Source organism: Astatotilapia calliptera, chromosome 10 (assembly GCF_900246225.1).
Source record: "Astatotilapia calliptera chromosome 10, fAstCal1.2, whole genome shotgun sequence".
NCBI classification, from domain to species: Eukaryota; Metazoa; Chordata; class Actinopteri; order Cichliformes; family Cichlidae; genus Astatotilapia; species Astatotilapia calliptera.
Window position 1 is genome coordinate 20528208 of NC_039311.1, and position 14883 is coordinate 20543090.

The 14883-nt window shown below is 40.1% G+C and overlaps 1 protein-coding gene across 1 annotated transcript; it reads right to left on the reverse strand.

The window, feature by feature from the left end:
* Positions 1–8833: 8833 nt before the first annotated feature.
* On the reverse strand, positions 8834–11373 carry pou4f3 (POU class 4 homeobox 3). Its single transcript, XM_026183251.1, has 2 exons — positions 11128–11373; positions 8834–10776 (listed from the first exon to the last, which is right to left on the reverse strand). Exons 1-2 carry the CDS (start codon positions 11248–11250, stop codon positions 9844–9846), a joined length of 1056 nt encoding a protein of 351 aa, XP_026039036.1. The 5' UTR covers positions 11251–11373; the 3' UTR covers positions 8834–9843.
* Between the last annotated feature and the right edge of the window lie 3510 nt (positions 11374–14883).

Here is a 14883-nt window from a genome sequence, read left to right on the forward strand (position 1 = left end):
AGCCTTAGTACTGTTGCTGATCATGTCTATCCTTCTGATGACCACAGTGTACCCATTTTCTGATGGCTTCTGGTTGTATTTTCATAATGCTGAACTTTTGGCATGCCATCGTTTCTCATTCTGTCCTTTTAAGGGAACATATTAATTTCATTTTCAGCAGTTCTTGGTTATGGTCTAATTCTTGTTCTCTATCAGAGTAACTTTGCAGGATTCCCTCACACCAGAACATGGTGCAGACCCTGAGGTCATCCACTGTCTGAAATGGCTCCCTTTAAGCAGACTTTCTTCTGATTGGCTGCCCCTCCCAAAGCAGCTGGTTGAAGCTGCCGAACTCACAGTCACAGCAGTGTACCTAAAAAGTCTAGAGGTGTTAATTCAAAATAAGACCAAGACAACTTTCAACTGCACTTTAAAATGTGAAACTACATTTTTTAATTATTTACTTTTTTAATAGGAGGAACTATAATGAGTCTACATGTCATTTATTTGTGTGCACTAGCCGTGATGGGTCTTGAAGAAGCGTTGCAGAAGCGTTTAGAAGTTCAAATGATTGCTCAAATATTAATGATTCTGTAAATCATTCAGCCCACAGAACTTCTAAAGAACCCTCTTTTTTTAGTAGAATGCACTCAACTAATCGGGGCACCCCAGAAATACATTTGTGCAAATGCTGGTACCCTCTCTGAAAGAAACACGTTTCACCACTCTTTTCCCTCTTGCCTTACACAATTACCCATCACTCAGTGACTTGATGCAATGTGAGAGCTATGGGGAGGCTTGCCGTTGGTGGTGGTTGGGTCTCTTTGTGGCTTTCAGCTGTGTGTATGTGCGCTACTGAACCATGGCTCCCTCATTACTTAATTATAAAGAGACTCTTCTTTTCCAGTTCTTTTTATAGAACTGTTGAAATATTCCCAAAACTATGTGTAACCCATTTTTTCTTGAAGGACAGATCAGCTCTAATATTCATTTAACATTGTGTAAAGAGAATAAACAGAGGCAATACACTGCGTGATAACTTTCTTATAAGATATAAACTAACCCAACTAACCTTTAGTGGAATAAATACCATTTTTGATTAAGTACAAGACGCATAAGCACAAGTCCAGCAATCGCAGTGTTACATAAATAACAAAAAATGTTTGACAAAGTGCTGTGAGAAACCAGTTAAATTACTGCTTTCCATTATAAAGCAAAAAACAAGAAAAAAAACATTATGGGTGTATTTTAGTATTTTACTAGAAACAGAAAATGCTGCCAAGAATGCAATCCTTTCTACAGTATTTTACCATTTTAATGCGACACAGTATGTTGGGGTCAGAAGTTGACTTTTTTTTTTATCTCTTTCTATTATATACTTAAAATTACTAAATTTTGAAAGCATTATATTATTTAAATATTATTTCATGTTTTTGCAGGTCAAGAGGAGCCCAGTTTAAGTATTTATGTAAAGTAAGAAAAGGCTAAATTCACTCCACTGCATTCTGGACAATTCTGTTGGTGATTTATTCTCTTTTATGTTAAATGTTTTTGTAAAGTAGTGGATTTTTTTATATGGAGACTGCCCCTGGACCAAAAGGTAAAGTTTCAAATCCATGTGAGATGCAGAACTTGAGTAGGAAATTAGTATATTTTATCCACTGTAAACAACAGATCCACATTCAAGAGGTGTTGATTCGTAAGTATTAAATAACCAGGATTTGCTTTATGAGGTATATAATTGTCTTTAAAAATCCATGTATACATTGTTTAATATTAGGGCTATTTTTTGTAAACATGTGTGTATATATGTTAGAGCAAGCTTTAAAAATATTTTTGAATGTGTTTGATTTCATTTGCATTAATTCCCTTCAACAATCATTGTGTAATGTGTTCTATATTTTATGTTAGATTTGGATACTACAAACAAACTAACCAAATAAACTTAAAACATATGTAGCCACAGAGCTGAGGCTTGTATGTGGCCATTAGTTGTATGGTTTGTTTTTTAAGTTTATTTTTTATTTCATATTATCTCATGAAAAATGCCTTAAATTGGAAAAATGAATTAAATGTCTAGATATTTCTCTCTTTTTTTCCAATATATTGCCTTTTTCTAACCAACTCTGGTTATTAGTCTTAAGACTATTCATCTTTATTAATGGCTTATCTATTTACTTACTCTCTCTCCAGATTTATCATGTTTCTGTAGAAGCTTTACATAAATCTTTATTACAATATTTCATACTGTAAAAAAATCACAATAAAAAAGGTTCGGAAATATTGGAAAATCCATATTTTTAAGCAATCTGTGATACTGCTATTATATCGTCATCAAAGAATAAAATACGATTTTTAAGCCTATTGACTATTATTAGTTTGGGTTAAAGAAAACATTATCAGGACTACAAATTAAAAACTCCATGTGGGAATCATTGCAGGCATGCAAATAAGCTTGATTTAGCCTAAGGCAACATAACCTGTTATTCTGCTACGATACAAACCGGCTTTTTTCCTGGCAGATCTGATGGGATGTAGGAGATACCGTGCTGTCATTCAAAGAATCCTCTCTGCTTCATAGCGAACAATAGGACTTCTTTGTTCATTGACCAGGCTCGTGTAAACATAAAACTCTTTAAGTGTGCGACAACCATGCTGATTCTGGATCATTACTTGTCTTTAGAGGGGCTTGATGGATGTCGTTTTATGTTCTTCCCCTTCATCTGTACACACACAGACATACATGCTCAGCACTGCCTGCCTCTGCTGCTTCTTTATTGTGTTCCTGGTCGATTAGCCTCGGGGCTGTCTTCAGGGCCTGGGGCCGGTGGGAGCAGACAGGGGGAGGGCGGGTGGCTGCATCTGCTAGGGGACCTCCTTCAGGGGCCCCGCAGTGGCCTGGCTCAGTTTTCATGTCTGTCTTCAAAGGCACAGCCCTGTGGTGAGAAACAGAGAGAAGACAGTACATCGGCAGTGGCACTGCCATTGTTAGTTTCCCATGTGCCCTCTGTTAATACACAATATGTGGATGATGGAGCATGTCAACTCTGAGCTGCTTTTCACTTCTCTATCTATCTATGGCATGTATACTTTAATTGTGGCATGATTATCATTCATACACTGCAAATGATTCATTTTGGTTTCACAGTTATCAACTTTAAAATACACTTTTGCAGCATTTGAGAGGTTGTACATCTGAGGAATATTAATTAGCTGCATCATTAATCAAATAAATAGATAATGTAGTGCATGCTTCTACTCATTTCTTCTTTTTTATAGCTCTAGGTCAGTCACATACTATAGCTTCCCCCTAGCTTTATTTTTGCATTTACAGTACTCTGCTGGCTGGTATACGCTCCTCATGCCCCGCCTCCCGTCCTCCTGTTCATAGTGGACCCTCTTGGTGCTCCTGCTGTCACAGGTGTTTAGTGTCAAACTGTCCGTGGCCAGCAGGGACGCGCTTACCTTGACGTGATCAACCTTGAAATGAAAAGAACTAAATCCAGACAGTCAGGGTAACAGACATGTCAGCCATTAGGGATTTTTTCCTTCCTTCTCTCATATTTTTGCTCGTTCCTGACTTTTCACTCTTGCTCTTCCTCACTTTCGCTTTACATTATTTCTCTTTACATTCCTTTTTCATTTGCACATTGCCAACCTTCCTTTACTCTCTCTGCTGATTCCATTTTTTTCTTTTTACCTTATTTTCCTCTTACCGTTCATTTTATCCTAATTTCATTTTCTCTGAGTATGTTCTGTCTTTTGTTCCTCCATCTTCTCTTTCCTTAGTCTGTTTCTTAACTTATGCCTCCCACAAGTCCTTTTCTCCCGTTTCCTTTCCTTTGTCTTGCCACACTACAGCCACATGTGAGTGGAGTTATGGAGTTTGATTATGTTCAGAAGACCTTATTGTGATTATGCGTTCTTACACTCTAATCTGGGTTTGTGTGTAGCTCATCTTCTGACCAGCTAAGTGCTTTGTAGAGGAAAAAAAAATCACGCCACAGTGAATTATTTCTGGCTGGGTTAGTTTTATTTCTCTGGGCACTTTGATAATGGAGAGGATTTGAATAATGAATGGGGTATATAATACTGTTCTTCAGACCCGCTGAATGAATTTAGCAAGTGCATATAAGTGAGTTTCTGTGAGTGCCTCTAATATACACCCCTACATTTCTATTTCTATTTTTGGAGCTGGAACATGAATGTGCTCTTCTGTGAAAGAAATGAAATTGCTAGAAATGTTTTTTAATTTTTGCTATTTCTTTTTTTTTTTTTAATTGCTTCTCATCTGTCATCAGGCAGGAAGGATCTCTCGCCTGCAGCCTCCAGTGTTGCCATTTCTACACAGACTATTCAGACATGTTTCCACAACTGAATCGTATCTGCATACGATTGGCCTCAAGCACAGGGTGTTAGAGTCTAAATTTCTTTCTATCCTACATTTCTAATTTTCTCTGTGGAAGCAATGACAGTTTGCTGGTGCTTCAGAATATTTGTATTTTAAAGTCAAATTACTGATTTGAGTTCCTTTGGAACAAGAGACTACTATAATTACAGGAAGTGCTATAAGCAAGTTCATTTTAGTTTCAGCCTACCCTCTATAACTTTGTCTCCATTAATATTATTATTCCGTTATTTTGGAAACCTGTCAGCCATTCTCACAAACTGCCTGACCAGCAGTACAAAACATTCTCAAAAAAGAGAAAATAAAGGCAGCACTCTCACATCAGGCAGTGGAATTAAAAGATTATCCCCATTATTAATGATTTATTTTCTGTTTATTTATCTATTACTTTTATATGAAGTACAGTAAACACACACACACAACATGACTGCCATGTGTCTGTGGATTTACATCACTTCAGTGTCTTGTCTCTTTATGTGATTTCAGACTGACTCCATAATGTTGAGATAAGGTCTCTGTGGAGGACATTACATCTGTTGCAGGACTCTTATTGTTGTTGCTAAAAATACTGCAATGATACATGACTGTCAGTTGTGTCCCTAATGGAATGAATAAGAATCTAAATCTGAAGTGCCAAAAAACCTTTGCACAGTACTGCAGAAATGCAAATACTTTAATTTGCTTTATAACAAAAAATGGACTTTAGTATATTATACTATAAAATCTGTAGATTTTTCTTACCCTGTAAATAAACAATTAATTACAAAAGGACTTCAGAACTGCACTAATGCAATGAGTTATTTGAAAGAATGTAGCATTAGCGAAACAGAAAGAATGTGGATCCAACCATGGAAAAAGCGACAGAAACTGCAGAGAGCATCACCTGCTGTACCTTTAAAAGACATTCATCCATCATCTTGGCTTCAAGTTTCTAGAGAGTAACACAATCTCATTGTGTGCCTGTGAGCATGTGTATCCAGGTCTGTGCTGCACACAGGTGTGTGTATATTTCTGTGTGTGTGTGTGTGTGTGTGTAGCAGCGGTTTGGCTTCTGATGATAATAGAAGGTGACTAATAGAGAGCCCAGAGGTAGCTGTCTTCCCTCGCTCTGGTCACATTCTCATTTGTTGCTACTGGCATGGGATGAATTATTGAGTTTGGGGTGTCTTGGCTTTACCCTCCCTTCACATTCCCTTAGTGTGCTCCCACGGATGACAGCCACCCTGTGAGAGTGCGTATTTTAAAGCAAACTGAGAGACAAAGAGAGAGGGGGTACATATATGTGCACCTATTCTTGAGCAATTAAACAGAGCTTTCATCTTCATTCTGTCAAAAATAGTCAGACAGTTTGTACTTAAGTAGAAGTACATATACTAATGTTAGAAAAGTACTCAGGTAAAAGTTGAAGTTTCTACCACCTGTTTTTGTGCAAAGCTAACTGAACCTATTTATATTATATTAATGTAATAATTAATTTATATTAGTAGATGGAATTACAAACTTTATATGAGTCTAAATTTGGATTCTCGTAAATATATTCACTTAAACAATACAAACAAACAATCCATCCATCCTCATCCGCTTTATCCGAGGCCGGGTCGCCAGGGCAGCAGCCTAGGCTTAGGCAAACAAACAATAAAAACAATTTTTAATATATATATATATATATATATATATATATATATATATATATATATATATATATATATATATATATATATATATATATATATATTCAACCAGATGTCATACAGATGTTTCATGAATTGCCCTGGCTGAGTTCCATCCTCTACACTGACAGTAAACTGTACTATATGCTGTCTTTATATTAGACAGTATACAGTTGGTATGAAGGTGGAATTCAGTCAATGAATCTAATCATCAACTTCAAACTCATCTCTGAGGCACTTAGAGTAACGTTTCTCTGAGCATTAACCCACAGCAGCTGTGCACCAGTCTCACGCTGTTCTTTACTTTAAATTCATCACAGTACAGCAAACTAACCTGTTTACCCTGCACTAACCTGCAGCGGATTTCCATCCAGTCTGCCTCAATTTGTTTTACAGCACGTTTCACAATATGAAAAAACATAACATAAAAACATACATCGGATTTAAAATCATGAGGACTTAATGTACGCTTTAAATGTGCAGCCTTACCTTTGAACCTAACCTCTCTTCCTCTCCTGTCCTGTCTTTCTTATCTTTCTCCATCTCTGAGTGAAGTTAGCTCTTTTTCTTTTCCCTCCCTGTAAAATACAGCAGCTGGACTTTTAGCTAGCAACACACTGTGAGACAAACTACTAATGTTTGTTAAGCTGATGGAAACGTTGGATTTGAAATGACCTGCCGCTTAAAAAATGTTTGTATGTTTATGCTGGCTCCTCTTCCTAGGGCTGAAGTGCTGAAGATGCTGAAGTATCACGATAATGCAACTTATGTACACTTGCAGTTCTTCCGGTGCCAAAAAACAAAACGAAAACAACCTTTAACCCCTTTAACTATGGCACACGCACACGGCCTTGCACCTTTCATTCCGTGGTAACTAACACACAAACGGGACTGCCTGTCATGTGTTACTGTTTAGACTCAGATCAGTTTGATGTTTGAAGACCCACAGTGACGTGAACTAATAACTCCACTCAAATGTGTTAAACCAAAGTAACGAGCCTGTTTTGAATATGTAAGCAGTAGAAAGGACATATATTTGTTTAGAAATGTAGTGAGTAAAAGTAAAGAGCTGTCACAAAAATAAATACACAGGTAAAGTACAAAAACCTGAAAATTTTACTTAAGTACAGCCACCTCTGAAAATAGTCATCCCAGCATGAAAACATCTTCACTATATCTTCACAGAGCTCTGCTCCCTTTATCGCAGTGTTAGCCCTGTTTCTTTTTACCACTGTTATCATCATCATCATCATCATCATTATTATTACTAGTCTCAAGTCCTTCACCCGTCACTATTTTAGCTGTGAGTTTACACACACACACACACACACACACACACGCACACACACACATATATATAGCCTTGCAGATGACGCATGAATTTGCCCCTGATCACGTCTCTGTTATTGCACGAGAAAACGCAATATACCTTTCAGCTGCTGCTGAATAATTGAGGTGCCCTCAGTCGCCACATGTCGCTAACGCACAAGCCTTCAGCTCAACTTACCGCATAGGGACAACGTTATGATATCAATGCAGGTATTCCAAAAATGAATTATTCACACCGCCAAGCTCTTGTTTTATCTTCATTTTTATGCCACAAACGTGCCGGCCGTTAGAGAGAAATTTGGCTCTGGTCTTGAAAAGAGTTTCACGCTAATGGAGTATTTTTAATAACAATTAAAGTGAAATGTTTTCTTACAGGCCAATAAAATAACACTTAATTAAATGAAATTAACGTTTACAGGTCAAAAATCAACTGGGCGAGAATTTGCATTTTATTTTACCGTCTTCTCTCAAGTTCTTTTTGTTCCCCGTAAATTACACTGTGAGTATTCACTTCTCATCAACAAACCCCAAAACGTTTCCGTGTATTTGTAAATTGATCCGAAACTATTAACAAATGTATTTTATTTTAATTTAATTTAATAATACTATTGTTAAAACTAAAACAAACTGGTTGGGCCTATTTTTAAAAGCACTGGGATATTTTCCATATAGAAATATGACAACAACAACAACAACAACAACAACAATAATAATAATAATAATAATAATAATATTAATAATAATAATAATAATAATAATAATAATAATAATAATCGCTGGGTGCGATAGGCTATTCCGCGCTTCCCCCAAATAATTATATCAAAATATTAAAATATTTGTTTTAAACTACACAAAATATGTAAATAGCAAAAAATAAAATTAAATACTTACTTAGATAAACAGAAAAGAAAATCATAAAAACCATTCCCATCTTTCCTGCGTTAAACTGTGGTACAGCCAATGTCTCCCTAGAGTTCCCAGAGTTCCCAGTCAGGCTTCTACTTCCAACTCTTCCACATTACTTCGTTTTATACCAATATATAATTAATATTGCATCGTCATTACTTAATAATTTCAAAGCCCATGCACGGTGACATGAGGGCATCCATAATTAAAACCGTGCTAATTAGAGAAAGGGGCCATAAGTAGCGTGTACACAGTCAGCGCTCTGCGGTGTGAACATCGCTGTAGAAACGGAGGCCCGTCTCTTTCTTTGGTCCTTGTCGGCTATCATATACAACGATACATATTTAATTCCAGCAGAGGTCTGGGGATTTATAAATAACACAGTCTCGCGAGGTCCCATAAAAACAAACTGTTTACAATGAAGTTATGGCCCATTGGTTCGGCCTGCGATTTGTTCGTCACGGTAACGGCTCTCGCGCTGTAACTTCAAGAGTAAATGAATGCAGCTTCATAAGTCACAGAAATAAAGTCGCCCCAGTGGGATTTTAAAAAATAACTGATAATTTATTAAGTTTAAAATTCACACATGTTTTTTCCAAATGAAATCAAGAGTGAGAAAAAATAAATAGTTAGATCAGGTGATGGAGGCCTGTATACTGGATATATCTCACCAATATGATAAATATACAGCTCACCTGTAATGGTCCAAAACACGTTCACATCAAAATATTAAAATATAGCAGCAGCCAAAGCCACACGTCTGTGCCTCATATATATATAAGACGGTGTCATTTTCATTTCTAAATAATTAAAGATAGCCAGACTCACAGTGTCATATACCTTGTGAAAGAGTCACTGTTGCTTGTGCGTAAATTACCTTCACACAGTTCACGAAGAGAGCTGATTAGTTCGCAAAAAAGAAAAATACCGAGAAAAAATAGTGATTTAAAAAGGTGAACACACTGAGGACACATTCCACTGAAGTTTTCAAAAAGAAAAGAGGTGAAAAAGAAAGCGGTGAAAACGACATATAGTTCAGTGTATATGAGCCAGTGATGTGGAGGACAAACTCAGGTCTCAACCAATTATCTTACAAAATCGTATTTTTTCTTTTCTTCTCGAATTCCTGAAGACTCTGTCTGTCTCTTCAGATAACATCAGTTTAACATTTAAACAGCCCATAAATTCAGCCTCCATGAACTCCAAGTAATGGTTTATAAAAAGTGAGTTAATAATCCCTGAATGTGACAAATTGTCAGGGTGAATTTCCTAAAAATCCACATTTAGAGTGTGCAAGATACAAGACAAACAACATCAAAGTCATCCTCCTTACAGATCTATAACACATTTATCAGTCCCGTATTAATAACAAAATCGAAAAAGTGCAACAATGAAGAGTGCGTGACACGAAATGGGGATGAAGTAAAAGTCTTTCTGGGAGCAATCCAAAATGAGACACGTTGCAAAATCCCTGTTAGTTAGGTTACTTAGGCTATTATTAATCACTCGATCAAAAATGTAGTAGGCTATTTTATTCATGATCTGTGTAACTCAGTGCACCGCAGAGTATTTCATTCGTTTCTGTTTTTGCCGCTGGTTGCAAAACCACACTCGAACCACGTTCTTTTTCAGGTCCAGTTTTTCGGCGATCGCCGCAATTTTTTCCGAGGAGGGTCGGGGCTGAATGGCAAAGTACGCTTCCAAAGAGCGCTTCTCCGGCGCGGCGATGGACGTGCGCTTTCTTTTCCTCTCGTTCCCGTTGAAAAGGTCCGGCTTGCTGCTTTTCTCCCGGTAGGCAGCCTCGGCTTCCTCCAGCCAGGCCTGGAGAACCGGCTTGAGCGCGATCATGTTGTTGTGGGACAAGGTGAGGGACTCGAACCTGCAGATGGTGCTCTGGCTCAAAGACCCCACTCCTGGGATCTTGAGGTTGGCCAGAGCTGACCCGACGTCCGCCTGGGTCACCCCGAGTTTGATCCTCCTCTGTTTGAACCGCTCGGCGAAGGCTTCCAGCTCCCTGGGATCCGACTCTACGTCGTTGACACAAGCCATACCGCCGTGAACGGACAGGGAGTGAGGGTGGGCCATAGTGGCCATCGCCTGGTGCAGCTGCCCCATAGTCTGCAGGTGGTGATGAGGGTGCTGGTGGTGGTGCGCCGGCGTGGTCATCCCTGGAGGCTCTGGGGCACCCATCCCGGTCACAGCCAGGCTGGTGGAGAGGTGGTCCAGGAGGTCTCCGGCCTCCAGGGTCTGTCCGAGGTGGTGGTGGTGATGAGAGGCGATGGTGGAAGGAACGTGGGAGATGGGCACGGTAGTAGAGGAAGAAGATGAAGCTGAGGTGCAGGGGACACTGTTCATGGTATGGTAAGTCACGTCTGGTTTGAACGGGTGACTTTTGCCGTGAGAGACAATGCTGTCAGCAGCCGCCAGAGCCTCTGCCCGTGCCAGCAGGCTCTCATCAAAGCCTCCGAATATATTGCCCTGCAGCTGCAAGCAAGAGTGCGCATACTGGAGTCAGTGGGGAATTCTGTCAGGCAGCTCTCAGGATCTAAAAAACATTTTCCAAAGGCAAGCAGCGCCGAGGAGAGAAGAGAACCCTCCTCAAAGCGCAGGTCATAAAAATTAATATGAAAGCAAGAGCATTGCTTGAATAGACATGTGGATGAGATGGGGAGGATGGGGTTGGGAGGGGGAGGGGGGTACAGACAGAAGAGAGAGGGAGAGATAGCGGATAGAACAAAGTCCTGTCAAATCAACTTTACAGACATTTCCAGTGTGATATTTTCCCCTTTCTCTCACCCAGTATACTCCAGTCATTCTCCCCTGACCTGAACGTACCTGTGGGGCGGGCAGACAGACTCTGCGCATGCCCTCCGAGCCTGAGTGCAGGCCGGGATACTTGGGCTCGTGCAGAGCCGGGTGCATGGAGAAGTGCTGCTTGCCGTTCATGGTCATCATCATCCTCCCTGCAAGCACCTCGCTAGCAGTGTGGCCCCTGACATAAAAGTTGGGGCACGGACAGCTACACGGCTCCTTTGCTCTCCTTCACCAGACTGAACAGTTAACATCAGCAGCGCCTCCCGGCATTCCCCTCTCCCGCTTCCTCCCTCTCCCCTCCTCCTCTTTCAGTCTCCCTCCTCCCACCCACCCTCTCTTCTGCTCAACTTACAGGTTGCAGAATCGTGGACTCTGTGCGCAAGCGTCTAAGAATAAGCAAAACCAAAAAGCCCCACAATTCTTTAATTAAAAGGCTATTTATCGACGGCATCCTTGATATTTGGAGTCGTGTAATTTCCTTTCCCCTGAGATATAGATGTGTATTATCACACCGACATTTACAGCCTATGTTATTTCTATAAATCCAGTGTTAAGTTCATGCAGGATACCTCCGAGCTCCCCACCATTGCCAACGATGAGGTCATAGGTGACAAGCAGAGTGAAAGGCTTACAGCAGGCTGCAATGTAGCAATTATTATGCAGCACAAAGACCGTTTCAATCATTTCAGCACCGAGGACAGCGCAGCATTTTGAGTGGTAGTACTGAGTGTGTATTAAACCGTGGATGGATATGTTTGGATGACTTTATGGATGGATTTGGTCCTGCGTGCTCCAAACTGTATCTAAGGCCTGCTGGTTGACCGGTCGACCCAACGGCCTTGGCTTTGTCCCATCCACTGTGAACGCCAGTCCTCGGGCTGTTTCACGGTCTTCTCATGTGGCTGCCTGGATAAAACTCACGAAGCCGGCCTGGACGGTCCGAAAGAGGAGCCAGGTTGGCAGAGGCTCCCGATGACACAGCCTAGTCTATCCGATCCTGCTGCCTCTCTGGTTCCCCAGACTGTGAATAATTTAGCACCACCGTGGCAGGCATCCATTACCACACTGGCAGGTTCTTATACATTACACAGATTAAAACAGCCAAGGACTTCTCGACCCGGGCAAACTTTGACTTTCAGACTTGGTTGCGAAGAGCATGTGGCCTTAACTCATATTTGCGAGTGTTGCGTTCAAATAACTCAACACAGACTCATAGAGATACCTTTAATGATCTTCTCCTGGCGTAATTCAAACGCAGATATACGTCCTTTGAACGATAATTTGTTGTATATTCTAAAATATTAAACTAAATATTTTTTAGTTTCGAAAATTTAACTATAATCTTCTGCATCATTGACAGACTATCCGCACTGTATGTGAATACAGGCTTTCCACATAGCCTCTGGCTGAAGCGTGATGTCACAAAGCACGCCTCTCAGACTTTGAGAAACTTTTCACTTTCAGCAGAAGGAAACGCCCTCAAAGTTTCCTCCTTTTAAATGCATTAAAGAGATTGACCCCTGATTGGCTTTTTTGAGTCTGATCGCTCGTGCGATACTTTTAGTTACCCAACGTGTTATTTAAACTGAGTTGTGAACACGTGAGATCTCACCAGAAGATATCATTTTTCATCAGCGTGAGAATAAAAATCAGATACAAGAACCTGAATCTCCGCATTAGTCTGTAGAAAGCATGAAACCCCTGCTTGCTGTTACACTGCTGGGGTTATTCATAATTTAGTGGTCATTGTACTATGTCATCTTTGCACTCTTCATAGTTTGAAGATGCCCTGGCGTGTTTTATAAAGAGCTTTGTCATATTTGCAGCACCACCTCTCCAACGTGTCCCCACACCACGCCATCAGCACCGCCCATCCATCTGGCCAGGCTACATCTGGAGCTCAGTTCCACCAGACGATCTAAATACTGTCACAGCCTTCATTACACACCGTGATGAATAATTTCAGGAAAGAAACAATAAATAAATAAGCGCGCTACCAATCAGCAGCTTACTTTTGATGATATAATTAAATACACAAGCACAGTCAATTCTCCCAGTGCTTGTTCCTTCACCTCCCAGTAACCAGGTCAGAATGAAATCTGGAATGTTGAACTGTCAAGCCCTTCAAGTCCTTTCCCCTGGGACGAGCTGGAAGTTCTTGCATTAAGCTAAACAGATTCTGAGTGTTTTCACTTGACTTCCTAAAGTAAGAAATGGTCATGCATTATTCAGTGATATTTTAATATGTCGCAGCTGCTCTGTGGTGTCTTCACTCAGATGCGTTGGGATTTGCTTGGGAACGTATCAAAGTGGACGCCCATGACCATAACGGCTTGTCTTATTGGCTAATTATTAAGCCATAAATCAGCTTTGACCCTACTTTTATGTAACTCGATCTCCTTTACAAATGTTCTTTTTAATATTATCCTTCATTGTGTAATATTACAAAAATAAAAATGCAAAAAGTTGTTTTCATGTGTTCTGGAAATTTATGAAAAAAAATCCCATTTACTTATTCACATTATCATTATCACATAGCGACGCTGGGGCGCTGACCCATCTTACTTTAATTAATGTTCTTTAGGATGCTTCTCAAACTTGACTGTTCCTTAAATGAATCACTTTACTCTGAGGTCGCACAGTTAATTATCTGTTAGAATCAAACTACTTTTGCAATTAATAACTTGAAGTAATCGTTTTCCGTATGATTTCAGTTTTTCATGTTATTTTGGAGGAATTTTTTGGCCCGCTCGATTTTACAGTGCTGCTTCAGTTCATTGAGGGTTGTCGTTTGTTTATGCATGACTGTACAATTGAGCTGACATCTGGACTTTGACTGGGCCGTTGCAGAATCTCACTTCTTTTTTTCCTCAGCTGTTGTGCAAAGCTTTATCTGTTGGGCAGATGGCTTCACATTTTACTCTAGAATACTTTGGGATACAGAGAAGTGACTGCAAAGTGCACAGACAGTTGGTATGCTGTTAATATGTTGTGCTTAATTTTTTGCATTATGGGCACACACTCCACTTTTGTTTCCCCTGGTCAGAGGACTTTTTCCCCCCAGAAATCTTGTGGTTCGTTCAGATCCAATTTCTTGCAAACCTAAGCCATGCTGCCATCTTCTTTTCAGAGAGAAGAGGCTTTCCCCTGGCAACCCTTCCAAACAAGCCACACTTGTTCAGTATTATTATTTAACATGCTGACTGAGGCCAGTAGAGTCGGAGATGTAGCTCGTGTTTTTTGCAGCTTCTCTGTGTATTTCAGTCTGACCTTGGGATAAACTTGCTGGGACCTCCACTCCTGAGATTAGCAGCTATCTTGAATATTTTCCACTTGTGAATAATCATGTTGATGGCATGATGGACTTCAAAATACTTGGAAATAACCCCATAACACTTCCCAGACTAGCATGGTGGCACGCACTGTTGCATTACAGGAAGAAGGTCGGGAGTTCGACCCCACAATCTGCCTGGGGCCTCCCTGTTTGTTTGGGTTCTCTTCTGGCTTCCTCCCACAGTCCAAAGACATGCAGTGGAGATAGGTTAACTGATGATTCTAAATAGCTCATCGGTGTGAATTATTGTCCATGTTTCTGTTAGCCCTGTGTCAGGCTGATGACCTGTCCAGGTTGCAGCCTGCCTCTCACCCTATGATAGCCGGGATAGGCTCGAGCTCTCCCACCCCCAATAAAAAAAGCTAAAATTTTGACCCAATAACACTTGGATAAATGTGAATACACACGTAGAGTAGAATTTCAAAGTAGGTTCTACCATAAGT